This window comes from Agelaius phoeniceus, chromosome 1, assembly GCF_051311805.1.
Source record: "Agelaius phoeniceus isolate bAgePho1 chromosome 1, bAgePho1.hap1, whole genome shotgun sequence".
Lineage (NCBI taxonomy): Eukaryota > Metazoa > Chordata > Aves > Passeriformes > Icteridae > Agelaius > Agelaius phoeniceus.
The window spans coordinates 93,245,539-93,268,607 of record NC_135265.1 but is presented as its reverse complement, the minus strand read 5'-3'; the positions used below and the strand labels follow the sequence as shown (position 1 = coordinate 93,268,607).

The 23,069-nt window shown below is 37.5% G+C and overlaps 1 protein-coding gene across 1 annotated transcript in view; it reads right to left on the bottom strand.

Annotated features, from left to right (window-relative positions):
- The window catches only part of ERP44 (endoplasmic reticulum protein 44), a 47,577-nt gene that overhangs the window by 3,655 nt on the left and 20,853 nt on the right, over window positions 1-23,069 (bottom strand). Inside the window, exons 3-10 of the mRNA XM_054629561.2 lie at window positions 22,721-22,760; window positions 21,193-21,308; window positions 12,146-12,330; window positions 11,623-11,738; window positions 7,783-7,840; window positions 6,333-6,449; window positions 2,625-2,736; window positions 2,021-2,162 (exon numbers count right to left, since the gene is read on the bottom strand). Of these exons, the coding sequence (XP_054485536.1) occupies window positions 2,021-2,162; window positions 2,625-2,736; window positions 6,333-6,449; window positions 7,783-7,840; window positions 11,623-11,738; window positions 12,146-12,330; window positions 21,193-21,308; window positions 22,721-22,760 (886 nt within the window). The remainder of the gene's footprint in view (window positions 1-2,020; window positions 2,163-2,624; window positions 2,737-6,332; window positions 6,450-7,782; window positions 7,841-11,622; window positions 11,739-12,145; window positions 12,331-21,192; window positions 21,309-22,720; window positions 22,761-23,069) is intronic.

Here is a 23,069-nt window from a genome sequence, read left to right as displayed (position 1 = left end):
TTCATTGCAGCCTGGTTATAGGGACAGCAGACTTACTGCTCCCTGCTTTTCCTTGGGCTCCTGCCCCTGTTCTAGGGCAGGCACATTGCTGGAGACATTCTCCTCTCCTAATGCAGCAAGGGCACTCAGCGCCTGCAGCCTTGTGTAGCTCAGCCTGCTCTTGCTGAAGCTACAACCTATCTGTTGGACACTCCCTGCTATCATTTCCAGCCTGGAACAGCAGGATGAATAGGGCCAGGTTGCCAACAGATGAGGATAAAATAGTGATGGTCTCATTTGCCTGCCAAGTGCCTATTCCCCAAAAAGACAATGAGCTCCCTAAAGAGAGAGGAAATCTTTTAGTAGCCCAGCTCTCAAAGCGCCATATCCAAACCCTATTGGCTGGTGGCAGCACTGAGGTTACATGAGACAGCCTGGGGCCAGTTTATGAAAGAATACAGAAGGTTACTGAAGTGGTAGATGAAGGTCTCAGAATTAAGATTTTACTTATTATTAAAAAATAAAACCACCATACAAAATCACCCAAGAAGCAACAAAAACATCCAAACCACATATATACAAAAGAGTATCTTCCCAGGAGCTCCAAGCTCTTCTTGTTCCCAAATTGTGTTTTGCTATTTCTATATATCAGCTCAACATCCTAGAGTAAGGTTGAGTAATTTTTTATCATTAGGCAACTGTCAACAATCCTGACATCTCTCCTTCAGCTTCATTTGTAAGTGACAACTGGTACACATCAAGCAAGTAGCTCTCATTATTCTGACAGTGTTTCACAGAAACTGAACATTTAAGAAACAGAACATCAAAGTCTAAACTAAACATCTCTACTACCTCTCTGTTTTGTTAATTTGTTTTAGGGCTGTTTAAAAAGTGCCAATAAAAATAGAGGTTTTAAAATGCAAATATCCTATTTTTTTGCCAGGGTGTGCAGTGAATACAATCTTCCAATGAAACAGAAACACAGGGAGAAAAATAGTCACTTATCAAGAATTTCAACATACATGGCTTCAGATATTTGAAAAGCACTATTCAAGATACATCAGAGACAACATTTTATAGATGAGCCTGTGGAGAACTGCAAAAAGAAGGTAAGTTCAAACTCTCCTCCCAGGTGTCAGTATCTCAGGTAGAAGAATGTCTCCTGGAATAGCAGAACTAAACATGATATTACATTGACATTGCATGCTAAGTCTGAATCCTTGGTTTTGACAAAAATGAAATATCCAGCCTAGACATCTAACCCGGAGTTAGCAGGCAGTGTATGTGCAGCTGCAGAAACTGGAGGTTTTTTTAACACCCAACCAGAATACAGAAACAGAGCACTTGTCTCAGGCTGAAAGCCCCTGAAGAGAACATTTACACATCTTCATTCCTTGACTGACCCATGCCAGACAGAACACCTGCTTCCAAGGCCAGGCACCATAGTCAGGCTGAGGTAATGAGGGTTATCCCAGCAGTATTTCACCTAAGCACCCAGGTATTTTGCTGTAACATATTTTATCCAGATAAACATGCCAGTGTTTGGCCATTTTCCATGTTGCACATGGAAAATTTCACAAACCCAAACAACTATTTCTTTGCCAACTTTCCAGGTGTAGACTAATGCAGGAAGGCTAGAATTGCACTGCAGGAAAACCTAAACCAGCAGGCTGGGAATTACTACATGCTGCTTTTTACAGTAATCCCTGAACAACACAGTACTTCACATCCCATGTAGTATTTTTAATCTTTTAAAGTTGAGATATCTAGATCACTACTAAGAATGCCATGCCAGGCTCCAAATGCCTAACCATGGTGGAAAAGAATCTTCATACGAGATTCTTTTCTTGCATAAAGTAATACAACTCCATTTAAACAATGACTTCACGCCAGATCATCCTGCTATAAGGTTCTGACACTAAATCACACAGAGGCAGCCTTAGCGTCCCCAGATTTACATCTTCCTACCACAGTACTGATTAAAGTAGGAGCCTTTTCACTTGCTCCTCTCAAATTAAAATGCACCAAGAAAAATACTTACGACAAGTCACTGAAGTCTGGAAAGACATACATGTGCCTGAAGCTATCAATGGCAATGACAGGGCAGTCTGCTGGAGTCTTCTGAATGTGGAGGAGCGGGTGCCTGAATTTGTCACAGTCAGCATGGAGGAAGTTTATTGTACCTTAACATTGTGAGCAGAAAAAAACCCATGTTAGGATTTTTTATTATTATCATCTTGAAACCCATTTGAAACCACTTTCCTAAGTATTACAAAGGTGGAGATATTAGCTAGATACAACATGCAGAACCTGAAAATAGGTCTGACTAAGCAACACCACCAAAATAATAGATTTCCTAAAGTGTTTTTTTTTCTGTATTACAAACTGAAGCTTTGTTAATGCCCTCTCAAAACACATTAAGTCATTCAGATAAGAAGGATTTCTGAAAGTTACTTACTAATAAATTGTGCATCAATTTTAATAATTTCCAGAGGAGTTGGTCCTCACTGTCAAAAACGCATCAAGCCCTTCAGTCTCAAGAGCTTGAAAGCTACAATTCTGTTGGGCCTTTGCTTCCACTCCCCTGAGTTGTCTGAAAAAAATTATACCAGTAAAACCAAGAAGTAGTGGGAATTATTACAAACCTTTTTCACCTATTAACTGCCGTGCAACCTCCTGTTGAAATTTCTCTAAACTCTCCAAGTCATCTTTCATGTGGAAAAGTATGAGAAAAGGAAGGCCTTCTTCTGTCAGTTCCTGCACAGAAAACAAAGGACAAACTAATTTCTTCCACTTCTTAAGGGCACCAAATTAAGTGATTCCAACAATTTTCAAATTCAGTGAGATCTCCACTTTAAAAACAGGCAAAAGAGCAAGGCCAAAGATGTTAACTGCTGACCCTTCCTCTGAGATACCCAAGTGATACAGTAACCATGTTTCCTCCCTCTTATTCATATACAACAGACAAAGGATGAGAGCAAGTCATTATCAGCATTTTGGGAAGGGATACGCTTCCACTGGAATACTTGTGCAAAAGAAATAACCCCATTCTGAGGAAACACAGCAGCTCCAGAGAAACCACAATTAGGCCTGAGCACCATGGTTGTTAAATGCTACAGAAGGCTGAGGGTGTAGTCTAGAACCCAGTTCTAGCTTATTCATATACTAAATTGGTGGTTTCTTAGCATAACACAAGAAGTGTCTTCGAATAACTCTATTCCCTCCTCACTAAAAAAGAGAAAAGCAGAAGCTAATGACACAGCCAGAGCAGTTATGATCAAGTGCTGCTCTCCTGCCAGGAACTGTGTCCTGACTGGTCATCCTTTGCTGGACAGGCAAACTTTAGTTCCCCATATGAATCCGTTCTTGCAGCCTTTTAAAACCTCTGCCCACAGACAGATAAAAACAGAAGTGCCTTGAATAATTTATTCAGAATCTTCTTTTAATCAAGCAAAACACAAACACTTGCTTGCTCTAAAAGTGATTTTTGTCATCTCAACTCACTACAGCCTGATTGAAGAAATAATCATTTACCATGTAAGAAATGCCTACAGTTGTCTATCCTTCATTTGCACAACTGGTATAACAAGCAAGTGCTGCTATTGCTTTGATTCTAGCCTACATCAGCACAAAAACTGTGCTTTTTGGGAAAGATAGTAGTGGCTTATTCTGCTACCAAATAGAAGGGTTTCTTCAGATATTCTTTCAGATATCAATTTGCAGTAAGTTGAAGGAAAGACTTCCCCTATCAGTAGGCAGCCAGTTACACAGGGTAGATGAAATGGCTCTTGTTCTCCCTTCAACCAAGTCCATCAGGTAAGTTGAAGCATAGTTTTTTAAACAGAAGACTGCAGAGATCCCCAGAACTTCAGTGCTCTTGAAATCCAATCCCTAAAACAACAACTAATCATTTTTGTTCATTCTCATTTTTACACACACACATTCAGCTGGGTCTCAGCCTCCTACTACAGGATGGGAAAAAGTCCATTTTGTACCACTATAATTATGACTCCATTTCCCTCACTTCAGCAAGAAGTGCATTTCCAGAGGGAGAACTCCTAAACAGCTTGGTATTCTGGCTCTAAGGTTTTCTGTTGCTTGCAAGCAGCTAAAATGACAACCTCAGCAAGTTACATTCACAAGATCAATTCATCTCCAAACAGGCTTTAAGAACAGCTGTGTGAACCTTGCTAATTTTAGCCCTTCTATGAGATACCTCCCTTTGTTTCCTGTGCTATTCCAGCTTTCATATCATGTCTCAGTGACCAGGCAGGACAAGTGGAAGCTCCCTCAAAAGCTACTGTGTTGTTAAGCACTAGGAAAATCAGAAGACTTTCCATTAGACCTCAGCTTCCCACATCACTTCTGTGTGCCTTTGAGAAGCTTCTTACTGGTTCCAAACCTGACAGCTCAGCACCACCGTTGGACAACACAGGTTCACTGCAGCCATTTAACACAGAACTACACAGCCTGATTCCAGTTAAACAGGAATTTCTTCTGAATAACACCCTGATCCCAACAGCCTTTGCCAGTCAAGCACAAGAACTGTCTCAAATGGGCAGTCCTCGAGCAGACCCTGCTTGAGAGCTCAATTACTGGGTGCTTAAAGTGTATTCTAGTGCCATCAATACAGTTTAACAGTCACAGCACTTCATATTTTTATCTTGTAATATTGTGCAGTATGCATAGTAAGAGTCCATTTAAATAACTGTACAATCTTAGCATGCAGAAATATCTCAATTTTTGGCATGTTTAAATTTATTTGCATACCAGCAACACTGAAATTTTTAAACAAACTTTGCCAGGCAATTCTATTTATTGCAATTCTAACTATCTGCCTAAGCAAACACGATCAAAGGTAAAGGGAACAACCAGAGAAGCCACAACAGAATGTAGTACAAGCTAACAGTGATGAACCTTGGCTTCCAAGGCTCAGAATCCTGTTTCACCATGTAAAAAGTACACTGAAAATCTACCACACACTTCTGTTAGATGTTAACATGTTGGCATCTTTTACATATTGAGTTGCAAATGAAGAATTAAGATTTGTTAACTATCAGAGCTTTCCAATAAAAGCTGGCAGGATTGACTAGAAAACAGTCAATAAACATGGCCTAAGTAAAATCACCCTGTCCCTCCCTCTGCCATGAAACCTGAAGTGCTGCATGTGCCCAGAACAGCAGATTCAGGATAAAAATAATTAAGTGCGCAAACCATGAATGAATCACGACTGATTCTCTGGTTTCTCATCCAATATGGACAATGTACCATAATTTGTGACAAACCTTGGCAGATTTTCTAACAGATTCTGTACCTATGTACAAATACTCCTTTTGAGATGCTGCAAACTTGTTATTTTTCTAAGGGCTTTTTTCCCCATTGTTTATTTTACAAAGAACAAAATGAAATATGGAGTTGGATATGGACGAAAGAAGAATAAGTTACATAAGAAAAGAAAAAAGCCTTGAAAGAAATAATAATAATGAGAAGAAAAGATGTTTAAAAACAAACTCCCAAATTCTACCAATTGCAGCTAAAAGAAGAAAAGCATGGGAAACAACACATGAAACTAAAAAGATTAAGCTACCAGTGCTTTTACACAGATTGAAAATAAAAGCCCCATATAGTTTTCATTACCATTCCCAGAAGATTCCATGGTCAGCCACCATTTAATGTGCTTATTTATCAGATAGTGCTTTGGAAGTGGTTAATACAGTAATATCTTTCTACCACTCACATTAACATCAATGGGAGGGAGCCGGGGGTGTTTAGCCTGGAGAAAAGGAGGCTCAGAGGAGACCCTGTTGCTCTCTACACCTGCCTGAAAGAAGGCTGTAGCAAGGTGGGGGCTGGCCTCTTCTCCCAGGTAACAAGTGACAGGAGAAGAGGAAATGACCTCAGGTTGCACCAGGATAGGTTTAGATTGGATATTGGGAAAAAATTCTCCATGGAAAGGGTTGTGAAGCACTGGAACAGCCTGCTCAGGGAAGTGGTAGAATCACCATTCTTGGAAGTGCTTAAAAAAACGTGGATGTGGCACCTGGGGACAAGGTTTAGTGCTGAGGACAGTGGTGCTGGGTTAACTGCTGGACTCAATGATCTTAGAAGTCTTTCCCAACCTTAATAGTTCTGTAATTATAGCTTCTTACTTTGGTAGTGTATAAATCTACTACAGATCTGCCTCCAGTGAATTTCAAGAGTAACCAAAAAGATCCTAAAGAATGAAAAGACATTATCTGACAGCCATTTTCTGTCTAAACCAAAATACACAAAGTTCTTTGATACGGAATTGAAAGAGACATTTTCATTTCAAGAAAGAAACCCCAAATGTAGAATAGTAGAAAAAGTCTTACCTCTCCATTTTCAAATGTGATTTCTCGAACTAGTGGTACACATTTATCTTGTGTCCATGCATAAATCAAATCAAAATTGGTTAGTGAGCCTAAATACACCATATCTGGAGCATTTTCCTGTTGAAAAGAAAAATACAGTAGGATGAGAAACAGTAAAAATGACATTGCTGCCTACAAAGATTACCTACTCAACATAAAATTACAATATTCATACAAATATTTAAAACAAATCTTACACCAATATTCAACCTTGTGCATGCAAGATTTCTATTAAATATGTGATAAAAGTACAAACAGAAAATAAATATTACATACAATTTATGCAGTTAACTCCAATTTATAAGACAATTCATAAATAATCAGAGATACTTTGTTTTCAAATTAGGGATGCTTCAAGTAAGGGCTACTTAGATTTCTGCTTTCTGCTAGGCTGAGAAAGAATATCTCCACACCTAAACTAAATGCAGATAGTGAGATGCTTCAGTGAATGCTGATAGTTACAGAGACTCATCAAAACCCTCTCCTAACATCCTACAGAGCTTGAAACTGGTATTTTACATTTGCTTTTCCAAAGAGATATGAATAAATAATAATTTTCCTTTATTTGCTAGTAGCTTTAACTTGTAATTCAGTGCTAGCATCCTTTAATTTAATTACAATTTTGGTTAACGTGAAGTGAAGCATGACTTCGCAAGCTGCGGCCATGATTAAGCACACCTTAATTCAGAAATGCTGTATAAATTAGGTAACTTCATAAATTCTGTGGTTGGAAAAAAATAAAAATGCTTTGAAACTCCCTTCCCCCTCAGGTCTATTTGCATCTATTTCCTCTTTTGTAAGTAGCTCTTTTCATACAGTAAATTTGAGAAAGGAGCAGAGTTTTAGATAGTATGGCTCTATAAAGCAATTCTTTCAGGTTTTCTTCTGTACTGAATTTTTCTTCCAGTAAAACTATGTTTATGAGAGTTTGTTAACCCACAGTTAATTTTATTAATTATTTTTCTTATTTTTTTTTTTTAATTAATAGAAGAGCTCTTAACCCTTGTGGACTAAGGCATACAAGACAATTAAGTAACAGTCATAAAAATAGACAGTAACTGTCACTTGCTTTGAAAAACATGAAGTGTACCAGTTTCAGAGATTTTAAAGTTCAACAGAACACACATGATGTGTTGACTGCATTAAAAAAAAAAAGAAAGATTAAATTTTTTGACATGGATATTTCAAACTATAGGTTTAGGTTCTGTGCATTAACTGTTAATATGTGAGACTGATCTTTTTCACTGGCTCAGAAACACTAATTTCTATGATCCTATTCCTCACACTATTTAGTGATGGAATAAAACTAAGATCTGAGATGCAGTAACATGAATGATCTGAATACAGTCTCCATTTTTTGGTATTCACATATAATCACAAGAATCAAAATAAAATACATAGTTACACTTACCCCTGGTGGCTTGTAGATTACATTGTCTCCGCTAAATCTCTCTGCTTTTGAAATAGCCCTACAACAAACCAACCAGTAAGCATGTCTTGGTACAGACAAATAAAATAACTGAGATACCAAAATTCATGTTTTAATTTTTTATCATTTCCTTACTTCTTTTTTTTTAACCTCTTCACAATTTGGGAATTAAAATCCTTAATTTTTAAAGTAAACTGTAAAGTGACTTCATAGAAACTTGGCCTGCCTGGATAAGAGGGCATTAAGGGAGTCAGCAAGACGCATCCCTAAGATCAGAAGTCTGGACTAAAGGCAACAAAGTGACAAGTGATAAATGCCAGGATAATTTGGGGTAAAGACTATCAAAGAATTAAAGAAAAATCTTGAGGAAGCAAAGCAGAAGGTGGATTCTTGTTTGCATTTACTCTTCCTATTCCACTATTTACACTAAGAATTTACATGTCCTCTACCCTGACAGAGAAGGGCTTTGAGATGTTCTACAGGCACAAGCAATGAGAAAACAGAGGGCAAGTGAGCCCCACTGCCCATTCTACCCTCAGAACACATCTAGAGAGAAGACACAGCATGCAGTTTCTGGCCACTGATGACACTGAAGCAAGTGTGTACCTCTAAGATATACACTTCCTCCTTGCTATTCAGTTTACTATCTCACCTTGGTAAGTTCCTCTCTTGCCTTTAGAATATTTTACCCCAAATCACAGCAAAGTGCCCTGAAAGCTGCTAGTTTGTACCCCAAAACTATCATCTCTTATTCAAGTAAGTTGCAACAGCTGTGCATCCAATGAAGGAGACAGAAAAGTAAGAGAAGTCAAATTATCTGAATTTACCTCACTGCAAAATGAACTACATCTTCCAGGGGGCTGAACAATTTATAGTGCTGAGAAAACTACAGACATCATAAGGCTGAACTCAAAGTACCTCTGTTTTATTGATTTCTTTTGATCCAATTATCTTTTCTTATCACATACAAAAGGTGCCTTGCATCAGTTATGTTACACCACCAGTATTTGCATCAGTTTAGAGATGTGTATTTTAAAATGCATTTTTGTATTCCCAACATGACTCTCCCCATAATGTGAAATGAGCCTTCCTAGTGACAATCATGACTGAAGTAAACCACTTGCATCCCAAATAAGCCTTCATGGAATAAGAAAGTGAAGCCATAGAAGCCACCTGTACAATCACTGCTTGCTAAGCTGATGATAATCTATAATGAAATACATGCTCTAGGCTAACCCTGTGGTAGAACCCAGAACGTCCTCTTCTGTGTTCTTCCACTCCAGTAGCTGCAGCTATGACTGATTTTTTTTTCAGATAACTCAAATAAAGTGGGGACATGATGTGAAAATCCCAAATGCCTGAAGATATACCTTTTAAAAACAACTACTAAAATGGAAACATTTCAGTTTGCATTTTGTCTTTTTTTGAAGCAGTAATGAACAAGGTGAAGCTCTGGAAAGCACACACCCCCTCCCCCATATTTACTTGCTAATGTAAAATTAAAACAGTTCCTAGATTTATCACTTTCTGCCATAAATTACTTATAGTTCATCGTAGCCTTTTAAGATAAAAGTATTTTTTGCCTTTTTTTTCCCCTGTTCAACATTCTCTTCCATGTTCACAAATATTACAGATTCATTCCTCTCTATTTCTAAAATCTACCTAACGATCTCTTAATCAGATTCTTCATCTATCTCCTCCTGCTTACAAGCCTTCTTTCAATAATCTTGTTCTGTGGTCACTTCAGATCTTAACAGAACTGTAAGGACCACTTAATTTAAGAACAGTTTTAAGCATCAAAATCATCTGCAACTAAGTACTATTAACAGAGTTTTTAAATAAGCTATTACAACTACCTAAAGACAGAATAATTTTGGCATAATAGGACAGTTCTGCCTTGACAGAAGTTAGTCAAGCAACTATGCTCCTCCTGTCAAATTGATTGTTTTACTTTAGCTTAAGAGAAATTTGAACATGACCACTCATGTAACCTCCCCAAACCAAGTAGCTGTTGAACTCTGTCCATAGCAAAACCAAAAGTCCTTTCCAGGGGCTGTTAGGATGCTCAGTCAGAAGAGTTCAACTGATCAATGCCAGCTCCCCATGAAGAATTTTGCTATATATAATCTGAATAAAAAACACTGATCTGTAGCCAGCATCTCCCTTGGAAGTCTTTTCACATACAATTTTTAGGAAGTTGAAGAGCCTCAGCTACTGAGAGATGAAAACATTTAGCTCCCAAGGCTGCTGTTGGGAAGACTGCACTTTAAAACACTAACAGCTACAGGCTAGAAAGGGAATGGGTGTCTGGAGATAAGAATAATGATAAACCTGCTGTGCAATCTGTATTTACACAGGCAGGTTATCAATAATCAAACTGTGATCCATTCCACTATGTCTGCTTATTGCTTATATCTGAACAAAAAATAAAAATAAACTCCCTATAGTACTTATAGTACTTCAAGAACAGTGCCCAACAACCAAGTGCTAACACTGAGTGGTGGGAAACTGCTTCTCATTATAGGCAATTGACAAACAGTAAACCAAAGATGAACAGACTCAAAAAACAGGAGAGTGAATGTTGAAAGTAGTGCTATCTTACTAATAATTTTTTAAAGTTATTTTTGAAAAGTTGAATAAGGGGCAAAAAATAATTTAAAATTCTAATAGCAACTCAGAGTGGCTGTGCTGAGAACAAGGATGGATGTAGCCATCAGAAAACACTTGAGATAATGGCACTCACCAGGGATAAGACTGACAGACCTACAGATTTACAGATTTACAAGTCATGGCCAGGGCTGCTTACACAGTCGTAGCACTACCTGACTGGGGACTGAAGGAAGGGAGAGCCACATGCAACCCTGCATTTTGCAAACACTCATACCCACAAACTATTTTTGGAGACATATTGGAAGAGGCATCAGGGACTGACAACAGGTTTTGTCTGAACAAATGAAACATTTTCTACCTTGATACATCCTCTCAGTTTCTCTGCTATTCTCCACTACATCCAATTAAAAACAAAAAAAAACCAAACTCCTGAGGCAACTCTATGCAGCTTAAAATCTGGCATAAACCATGCAAATTCCTGATTTTGCAACTGTGGGTAGACTGGAAACCACTACAATCACATTAATGACCAATCACTTCCAATTGGGCAGTGCTGGCACATTAAACACTGCAGAATGAATCTAGATTTTAATATGCTACTTAAAAACTGAATCACTCCCAATCTATTCTTCTTCCACTGAATATTTTGAAATACCACTGTAAATCTGTACAAGGAGAAATCTGAATCCCTGTAGATTTTTCTTCCAGACTTACACTGTGTAGCTCACCAATGCAATTTTCTAAGCTATTACACTGTGCAGTGACATAAAACTTGCATGGAAAAGACCCAGGCACAGAAATTAGGTATTTTGGAACAAGGTCTGCTCCCTAACACCAAGAGGAAATGAATAAGCAACTACATTCCACAGAGAATGAAAAAAACCCTCTCTCTCTAATAATGCAGGTTTTTTGGGACACAAATGTCTACTATTCCCCCACCCAAACCTCCTCAGGTACATTTCAACTATACTAACAAAGAATGGTAAAAAAAGAAAAAGGAAGCAAAAAATAAAAATTTAATTTCACAGCAAACATTAAGGCTAAGAAGAGTTTTATCCTTCTATCCCTCCAGTGTATTTATCCACTAAGGTTTAGTCTCTTCAGCTATGCCACACTGAAAATAATAAAGAAGTCTATTTAATAAAATTACATAGACCTCATTAACAGAATTTCAATAATGAAGTCATGAAATCAAGAAATTTCAAAACTTACCCAAAGGCAGAGAGGAACACACAATCATCATGCAAAATATTCGCTACTCTTTCAAAGGTTCTGTAATTATCAGAGTCCTTTTGCTCAAAGTACCCAATAATATTTCTTCTGCTGCGCTGTAAAAACAAAGGTTGAATTATAACTTGCATCAAATTATCAAAAACAGTCATTACTCCCTAAAGATATTAAATAGAGAGATGCCATTCATTCAACTGTCAGTAAATGCAGAAATTATTTCTTTTTTGCCTTTCCAATATTCAGAAGAATCCTTGTGAGTATTTTTTTGATGAGGAATATTAAAAGTATCTTGTCAAATACAACACATGATTATTTTCAAATTTTTAAAAGCAACATAAATAACTTAGCAGTGGAGTGAATGCAGCTCAAAGTGACTACACTAATTTTTAATATTGCAAGTGATCCAGTTTTCCATTCAGTTAAAAAAAACCCCACAAGGTACTGACCATTCCACAGCTCAACATTGAAAAAAAATTTGGAAAAGGAATAAAATTGAAATACTTACATCAAGAGAACTAATTTCTTCCAAATCCTGGACCTCCCGAATAGGGTTACTTTTCTGCTGCCTGATGTAATCTGCTATTGCTGTCACAGATCTCTGGCCCCTGTATTCCCTCTTCATCATCATGCCATTCCGGAAGAGCTTCAGAGTTGGGTATTTGCTTATCCTGTACCTCTGAGCTATATCAGCTAAAAAGAAATTAAGAAAATAAAAGCAAAGCCCTACAAATACAGAAATATACTGAAGAAGATTTCTTATGCGTATATATGTCTGCCTGTATATGAAATCTCTGAACCAGCAGTTCTGTATCTTTAAGCAAGAAGATGACAAAACAAAAAACAAAACAAAACAAAAAAAAACCAAAAAACCAACCAACCAGAAAAACCCCCAACAAAAACAAACCCCCCAAAAACCCCCAAAGCAAAAGCACCAAAACCCTTCACACCTATATGCCTCCCATGTACTGATTGTCATAAAGGAAAAAATTACCAAAATCTGCGTTAAGCAAAGACTCAGCTTGGTCATGTATACTCATTTAGTACACTTCCTATAAACAACTAGGAAGGCAAATTTAAGAGCATAACAAGAACATGAAAATCTTCAAAGCTTGCCAATCTCAGTTAATTAACTCACTTGAGAAAATATTGATAAAATAAATCGTCTCCTATTTTTCTTCAAACTGAGGATTTTCACCTCAGTTGCAATGCTGGAAATATAACTGTCATGTCTAAAATGTTTGAGAATGTACACCCTGAGCAAAGTATTTTTTGAAGGCTGTGAAGACCAGAAGACTGCTGTTCCACTTCTGAGATGTTCAGGTTTTGAACAAACACAAAATTCCAGGTTTCTAGATTAAGGCAAACACCTCTCTGGTCAACCAGTATCATCATTCCCTCCAAGACAGGTCTTCCTTCACATCTGTACATACAGTCCAGTCTTCTTCCAGACTTGGACCACACAAAGCTTCACACAACAAAGTAACATGTGATTGGCATTAATCTAGGATAAGAGCACTAGCTATTTTCACCTTTATCTAACAGCTCAGTTATTTATTGATTCACAAGACTTACAAATGTAAAAGAACAAAAACAGAAACAGGCCTTACAGGAAAATTAAAAGAGCAGCAAAGAAGAAAGCTAAGTAGAAGCAATACAAGTTTCCCACACATGTGCATCCTGTGCCCTTACAACCACTACTAAGGCACAAATGTAGTTCTTCACCACACCCCACCAGAGTTCTTAACATCCCCCTTTGTCCCTCTTCTACTTTGCTAGATCATTGGGACACAGCAAATTGCAATAGGTATTGCAGCTAGTTCCCAGCCACATATTGATGGGGAAGCTTACACATAACCAGCAAGTGATTCATGGCACATTGAGCAGGATCCAGCTGCCTTTGCTATGGTGTAGAAATTTGGTTTGTGCATTTCCAATATTCAGCAACCTCTTTAATCAAAGTTTTTAAGTATTTAATAGCTTTGAATCCTATTCCCCCTTTCAGATGTGGCTGAAGTCCTGCAAAGAACTTGACAATTTTATCAAGAAGAACTGAAGAAATGAGGTAACCAGATATACTTTGGGTTCTTAGGGAAGCAAGAATAAAACAAACAATAAAGACACAGTATGTAATGTTAGATAGATTTCCAGAAGCACTTTCCTTTGGATTTTGCTTTGCTTAATTATTCCCTCCTGTTCACTCCTCCCCTGGAAATAAATCTAGAAAAAAATAAAATCTCACAGACTGTGAAAATTATTTATCTTCTTTTACAGAGTGGGATGCAGTTTACTTATATCTCTGGACCTAAACTCAACTAAATGCCCCCCAAATATGCCTACCTTCCCAAGCTACTTAAGCATTTGAGGAGACTCATTCCAGTCAACCACACCCACCACACTTCCCCTTCTTTTCTCTCTCAAGCAAAGACAGAGGTGGTGAATTCAGCAGACTGACCTATGCTTTGGAGACAGAGAAGTTTTATTCAGTTGACAGAGAGAGGAAGGCATTGCAAGTGTGGCCTGTACACATATCCTTACTTTTCATGGACTTGTTACAAGTCACAGTGTACCCTTCACGTCACCTGGATTAGCCCACAGCAGGAAGGCAACCAAATGGGGTCCATGAGCACATGTGGCACAGTACTGAACAATGTGAGAACAAATCCACTCTGACAAAAACATCCCTTCTCAGCTATATATTTACCACAAAGCAGATTTGCTTTCTGTCTTACACTTATTCTTTTTTAAAGAGAATGGAGAAGTCTAAATTCCATGCTGCCTGAAGAGCTCTCAGTGAAACCAACTGGTGCGGGAACAATACTAATCCTATTTGCAGCATTAGTTACTGAAAACAGTCTATGTACAAGTTGCACAGCTTAGATCAGTCTGAGAACTGAAAACAAAAAAAACCCAAAAACTGAAAACAAGAGAATAAGAACCAGGTCTACTCCATAAAAATGTTCTCTAACATCTCCCAAGCAAACTTCAAAGCTTCACCAGCTTAGCCCAGTTCCTAAAAAGCTTTGCATCACTATAAAACAGCACAGAATTCAGCCTATCAATTTTGACTAAGAGGCCTTGACTTGTTTCCTAAATATCCCAAAGTGCATTTCTTAATGCACTAATTACAGATAAAATTAAGGTAAAACATTTTATGTCCCCAGTGAAGAGTACTTTTATTTCAAATTAATACAAATTTCTCCATGGAGGATGTCAATATATTCAACATTAATGAACATTAGATTAATAATGTTTTCTTCCCTTAAACTCTACCACATTTTAGTTAAAGTGCCCAAGAGCTGCCTGCAGGAAGGTGGCAAGTACAGCAGGAGAGGAATCACTTAATATTTGCTTGGTAGAAGACAAACAACATCTGCAAGCCAGGCATTTGCTGCCCTTCTCCCTGCTGACAGAAGGACCTTTGGTCTGACAGTCCCTGAGTTGGTCCAACCTTGACAGGGTCTGACAAGGGACAAGGAGCACAACGTGTCAAGGTTTCACAGAAACACACTGAGATTAGTGACTCCTCCTGTTACAGACCTGCACAGCAAGAGAACACCAAACCCCACACTTCTTTGTCTTGCAACATGGACTTCTCCCTCATGTTATTTCCACAGCTATAAGAGGATGCAAGGGTTGAAGAAGGGGCATTCAGAGGGTCAGGCAGGTTCTCCAAGTACATGCAGGTTCTGCAGTACCTAAGGCTGTGGATCTTCATCAAGGGCTGAAGTTGTGTAAAAATATTAATGGCAATAAATGCCCACTGTCCAAGCTGAATTCAAACATTATTTCATAAGTCAGTACCTGCATGATCTTTACAAATTACATTGAGATTCCATGAATGCTGATATTTGAACTAACACAGAGAAATGACACTCCTACACAAGTAAGTATTTGAAAACCATCTTTTTACAAAAAATAAAATGCAAGTACATGAAAAACTGTTTGAATTAATTCAAAAGTCAAATAGAGTAAACCTTAAATGCTTCATTAAGCCCTGGCACTTGATACAGGAAGAGTTAGCATAAGCAGTGCAACTACAAAATTATATTCTTTTTAAAATTGGAAATACACAATGCAAATACATGGAATATTGTTTGAGCTCATTCACAGATTGCATTAGTTATAGTAAATCCTAAATTAAATTTAAAAATATTTCCTGACATTCCCACTGCCAACTTTCTGATGAAAATGATGAAAAGAGGTATTTGAAACAGACAAAGGCAACCTACCTAAAAAAAAAACAACTCTCCCAACTACAACTTTATGACTTTTTATTTTCTTCAGATATGAAGGTACCTAAAAGGAATAAGCCTTGTGTTTGTATTTTGCTGAATTAATCATTAAATCATAAATCTAGTGTTTACCAGAATAGTTTCACATTAATTATGATAGGAAGCTACTGACATACTTGATCATCTTCTCTTCTACAAAACAGAAACTTTGATCACAGCAATGACTGCTGGATTCAGATGATTCTCCTCTCCATTTTGCATGTTTACCTGTTGACATTCAACCATTTCCAAACTGCCCAGACTTTTTTCCACTATTCATTCTGCCAACTCCAACACAAATGTCTTGCAGTTGCTCAGTACTCTTCAGATATGCATTGATTGGTACTTCTCCTGAGCAAAGCTCTGTCTTACAACAGGGAAGAGACAGCAGCTCTTGTTTTGAAACAAACTTTTATGTGAAACCTGACATTTACACTCAGGTTTTCTAAGACAGTCTCCCACGTCACCTTCTGATGCAAGGATCTGAGCAAGATCCTCTAAGGAAGTAGGATTTGTGAGCCATATCTCTATGGATCATTTGTGATCCATATCTCTATCATATCTTGTAGTGTCAGCCATTTCTCCAGAGCATTGTGTGTTCCTCTATTCAAAGGAATGCCAAAGCCCATTTTTTGGGGTGTCAGGCTTTTCTCATGGTGTGTACACACATTACCCAAGCCACAGCTCCAAGCAAGCACACAGCCAGTGACTTGTTTCCCAGAATGCTTCAGACTCCACCATTCTAGGTTAACACCACAAGTCACTATCCAAAATTCAGCTAGCTAGATATCAGATTACATCACCAAGAATCTCAATTCCACTGCCACCAAGTTGAAATTAAATGTACAATGAATAAAGTGTTGTAAAACTGCACTATATTGAAAAAAGCCCCCACCCACAATGCAGCTAAGAAGGTCCTTCCCAGTGAAGGACCAGCAATATTTACAAGGGTCACCATTAACTTAGTACACTGCTCTAATTTTTCAGGGCCATAATTCACACTATGACTAAACAAATATTTAGATTTTAAATCTACAGGACTGGTTCTCAAAAAACATGTCCAGTAGGGTTTGAACAATATTGATAGTTATCCTAAATGCCTACCTCATCATATAAGGCAGCACCTGAAGAATTCACATGCTGAACAGAGGACTATAACAGCCTGAAAAGTTATCTGAAAGAAAATCAAGAGTTTCAAAACTCAAACCCTGTAAAAACTTCTGAAAATACTCAGTGTCCCTTTTTCTAGAGGAGAGGGGAGTGGTCTCTTTCTGTTGTCTGAGAAAGAGCAAGCACAAACCCAAGCTACTGCATTTCCTAACTTTGGTGTTACATGATGGTGGTAGGAGTTGCACAGCTACATATAGAGAGAGTTCAAATTTTCTGGACCTAACACCAATCTTTATTTTGTGTGTCAAATCATCTTAAGTCTTCCTCACCCTTCTGCAATATCTTCCATCTCAAAAATAACAAATCCTTTCAGCTGTTTATTTGAAGCTGGAATGACCAAATGAGTATTCTGCTAGCTCACCTGAGATCAGTCAACATCTTTTGAAGTCCCTCAGGCTACCTACTAGGGCACACTACAGATGACAAATGAAGTCTGTCTTTGATAGGTACCTTTTACTTTCATAATACACCATAAATTCTCCCCAGTTCAACTACTGCTCTTGTGACACTTGCAAGAAATCATAAGCCCTGGTGGAATACTCAGAAGCAGAACTAGAAAGGAACTTGGGAAAGCATATAAACTAAGCATCCTACTCCAATGATTTTGATACTGGTGACTGGTATGATGGACCAAAACAGGTAGGAGGAAAGCAATCAATATTCTGTATCAAACTCAGGTAACAGCAAATTTAAACCACCTTCTGCTGCAAAGGAGCATTCACAACAGTCATGCCTGCTCTAAGCAGGGCCTCATCAGCAGGCATCCCATAATCTTCTTTGACAGACTAACAAAATCACTCTCCTAAGGAGTGCCATCAACAACCTCTCCAAATCACTTACACTTTTTATTTTACCCAAAGATAACTCTCTCAGACTGATTTTTTTTTCCCAAGCAAAGTGACGAGAATGCAATGAAATCCTCATGCCTGTTTAGAGGTTCATTTAGAGTTCCTTTAAGAACTTCCAAATTTGTTATCATTGAATTCTTTTGCTTACCAAAGGCACAGTAGCAACACAATCTCATCTCTGCAGCCTAACATTAGCAACATGAGCACACATTGCAGGAACAGCCAGTCACAGAGAGCAGCAGCTCACAAAATTTAGGGAAAATACCACTCCCAGACACATCTGGAGTGGAAGAACAGTTCCCTAAACAGTCTGTCCAGCTGTTAACATCTCCTTACATACCCTCAGTGAGAAACTGATTTATGTTTGGAGGCACAAAGATCTATTCAAACTAGCTACTATTTTTTATTTAACTCAGAAACCAAAAGAAAACATGGCGCAGTAGAATCAACCTCCCAATATATACACTTCAATTGAGAAGAATTTTGTACCACAGCTCCTAATGCTGAATTTAGAGAAACTGTCCAAAATATAAACTCTCCCCCAGAGAAACATGAATTCTAGATTGCAATATCCACTCAGAGAGAACAGAAACATAGGAAATCTATTGTACCAAGTGAGTTTTCAACACTGCTGCTTAACATAAATTATTAACAACACCCTGAAACACAAGCAAGAAAAAAAATCACCCAAAAAACCCCAAACCATGAAGCAAAACCTTCCTAATAACATCTATGCAGTAAGATCTTCTGTAATTTTATATGGAAGATCACTTTTACCAGGTATTACTTGGATGAGAGGTGTCTAGTATTTAGGATAGCTGAATTACTAAACTGAACATACCAAAACCATCAGAGATTTTAACAAGACACAATGTAGCAGAACTCAGACATTTTTAAGTTATAAAAGGATGTGGAAAAGCAAAGAGTACCTGCTGTAACTATCTGCTCCAGATTTACCTTTAGTCTACGTTGCACACCAGCTTAAACACAGCCTGGTGACTTTGCCTACATATTTCAGGTATAATTATCTTCTACAATATTACCAACTAGTGTAAAATGTAACACATACAGAGGCTTAATATAGTGTTAATATGTATATTTTGTATTTTATCACATTAGGGACCGTCACTTTCCAGAAAAAACATGTTTATATTGGCTATAAGAGGGGACAGAATGATGGTTTTGTCATTAGGCATCAAACATTTGGCAGTTCATCAATAATTCTCTTTAATTTGCTTTACCCTCAGAAGCTGGTGTGAGCTGTTGGGCCCTGCAGTGTGCTTCAATAATAGTGCATTAAATAGAAAGTATCTATGCCTGAGTAACCATTCTGAAAGCTGGTTTTGAGTGGCCAGAAATCAGCTATTTGGATTCCCTACAGAGTCTTGGCCTCAAAAAGAAGCAAATCATTTGTAATGCAAATAATCCACCATCTCTAGAACAACATTCTAACAGCAAATTACTAGTGGTATGAAATCTACAGACATAACAAACCACCAAAATATTGACATAAAACCTCTAGTGTTGTTAAAATATGTAAACACATACAAAAATATAAAGCTAGAGTAAAAAAGTCCCGAACCACTAACAATCTCAACACCAGCATTCAGCAAAATATTACAGCAGGGACAACCTTGATAATACAGTAATATCTGCTTTATTACTAAAAAGCTGCTATTGCACACATTAAAATCCAAGTTAAAACACCTAAAACTTTAGGACATGCCAAATAATTGTGTGCCATAAAATATAACATTGTTTAAAACCCAGCAAATAAATACTAGAAACTAGGAATGAATGACATGCACAACTCTGTTATTTCAATTCAAAAAGGCAATGTAAATTGCCTGTCATTAAAGGATTTTATTTTTAATTCTCACATTTTACATCTTCTGCAACAGCAGTCATGCTCATCTACTTAAATTAAGGACAAAAATAATGAATACAGAGAATTAATGGTGTTCCAGAAATATAAAGAAAAACCAAAACTCCTGGCTGCCTCCTACTACTTAGCCCCACTACAAGCACTCCCAGGAGGGATGACAGTCTCTCCTGTAGCAACTCCTCCTCTCAGCTCTCTGTAACAAGCACCAGTTACCTTAATTCAAAGAGCATATGAGAAGATTAAGCAGCAAACATTTAAAGCATTTCAAACACTTGGTGGGGGACAAAATAAAGTTTTCTTGACTACAACTGCTAAGACAAGAACATCTCATAGCTAAACACTGGGCATCCAGCTGCACAGATTCTCTGAGTTATTCAAGCAACTGAAGCTACAGCAAGGACTTCAGCAGTTAATTTAAACCTCGACTAAAAAACACAACAACACAGGCTGATTTTACCATGGTCTTTAGTGAGAACTTTATAGAAAGTTTTGTTGTCATTATCTTGACATGAAAATATGAGCCAATTTCCAGTGATGCTTGTCCTTACAAATTAACAGTTTTGTAAAGCCCAAATAGTATAATCAGTATTGATTAAACTGAATTTCTCTGTAAATACTCTTTGGGAATCATAAGCCACTCTTAAGAAATTATTCCTAGAAATGCTGGTCTCCAAGAAGCATAAAATAACACAGCTGATCCAACAGTGTAATAAAAATCCGGGTACTATCCATTTGCCTTTCAATGTGCAGCAGAAGTTCCTCACATTTTACTTATTAAGGGACTTAAAAAGAACTTTAGGAATTAGTACCAGCATAAAGTAAGATATTGCATATAATTTTCATGTCTGGGCATGGGGAAAACCCAACCCAAACAGGGAACTGTTTGCTGACATGTGTAACAACAACAGAGCAAAGCTCTGATCCCTGCCTGGCTGTGTGAAAGGAAACTTACAGCCCCCACCATGACTCCAAGGTGGAAGGAAGATCTGATCAGAACATATTCTTCATGCTAGCAGTGGAAGGTTACCCCTTCCTTTTCTTGGTTGTGAAGACCTGCATCATTTGTTGCACTAGTGCTTCTCTGACATGTGAATGAGCCAATTCAATTTATAATCACAGCCCTATTTTCCTCATTAAGTAAGACAGGCTGAATTGATAAAATAAAAAAGGATGTTGATGGATGCAATGAGAATGAAACATTGGAAATTGCCCTGACAAATTTGGAAGGAGAGGTTTGTTGATATATTAAAAGCAACCCTGGGCTAAAGGACGGGCCATCTACAGCTACACTTTGCACAGCTATTTAGCATATTTCTCAATACAGTTACTAACTTGGTAGCAGGACGGCACAGAAAAACCTAAATCAAGATTTACTTACAATGCTGATCACAGTCTACTCTAGCAAACACCACTTGATTCTTATCTGGATATTCTTCTTTGATTACATTAGAAGCTTCCTCAAAAATAGGATGCAGCATTTGGCTAAAGCGGCACCTGTAAATAGAACACAAAATCATGAATTCAAAATATCACTTTGAAATATTTCAGTTGATGACTACTGGAACATTTCAATCTTTGAAGGAAAAAGAAAAAAGAAAACAAAGAAAAGCCATTGAAAAAAATCACATCTACATGTAATCATCCCAGTAACTGAGTGGATAAAAATCAGTTCAAAAGTAACTTGAATGAATCAGGTGCAGGAAAAAAAGTAATTCTGAAAGAATACATAGTTCAAGATACACTCCCCTGCTTTATCTCCCTAGGAAACACCATTAATCAATTAGAAGCCTTTAGGAAATATATTCTATTCAGACAGTATGTTGTTAATTTTTTTCTACCTGAATTACCCCATGGAAAGTGATTTTAAAAATGTAGTAAAAGTTGTTCCTTAGATTGTTGAGATTTAAATATTCACCAACACCACCTTCAAGAAATATCATGGGTAATTTTCTGTGAGTCAACAATACAAGTTATAAGTATTATGTATTATATTATTGTTCAGGTTTGGCAGAATTTGAGCAGACTACCTTTACAGCAGCAAGAACAAAGAGAACCCTAAGGGTCCCTTCTTCCAGTAATGTCAGATTTTGATGTAAATTTTCTCTTTTTGCCCACAGAAAAGGTGGTAGGATTGTAAAGATGCTTCAGTGGCTTTAGGGAGTTTAGGGTAACAGTAGTGCACAAGCAAGCCCATTGCAAATATGTCAACAAAATTATTTTATATTGTGTCCTTCCAAACATATGGCAGATTTTTAAACTGGAGATGGATAATGGCACTGTAGAAATTGTGAGAATGAGACTTCAAGGAGTAGACTTGCAATAAACCAGCCTGCACTGAAAACCACCTTAAATATAACAGTGACAGCCTGGGGATGCAGTTATGTCTGCAACAGCAAACATGTAAGTGAAGAGCAAGTCTTGCTCTCAAAATGCCAAGAGAGCTGAAGTCCACCTTCTGAAAAAACCTGACTGAGCAGCTCAGCTGCATGCTACACATTTATGCAGCATGTATATGTTACCATGTATATGCTACAATGGCTTCTTGTCCCCCATTCTTCTCCACACTTAAAACAGAGAACCTCCATGACTAAAACTGATCTGTTCTTACTCATAAATCAGGTTACATGACAGACTGGCAATGTGCTATGTTGAGGGATTATTGCTGCATGCCTAAAAGTAATGATCGTAATTAAGGCTGCAATGGTTTAAAACTGTAGCCCATAATAATGTGAACCAAGCAAGCATAGACAGGAGAAGCAATCAGGACCTAAACCCAGGAAAGAACTGGTTTGAAAGCAAGAGACTACTGTATTTTCAATTAGAAAACTATAGCCAAACATGATAGTTTTCAAAAGACAGAAGCTTAAATATAAAAAAAACCAAAAAAAACAACTTGAATAACTTACCAATCAGCATAAAAATTAACTAAAGCAACATCTGCATTGTCTGAGAAGAAAGAAAAAGAAAAAGCCCAATGTCACATTGTGAGGCAAACTTCTCAGTTCTTTAATTCGAGATTATAAAAGTATGCAAAAAAACTACAAAAGCAAATATTTCGAGATAATTCAGCATAAAGCTTAGTCTGGTTGCTAGAAAACTGCTGGGGCAAATCTCATCTGAAATATAATCTATAACAAATGGGAAAAAGATGGAAGAGGCCTTCAGTCAAGTGTTCTATTGACTTTATTGATATATAAGACAAAAAAAATGTAAATACTTAAGGCATTAAGACACACAAAGTATTTAAGTGACACA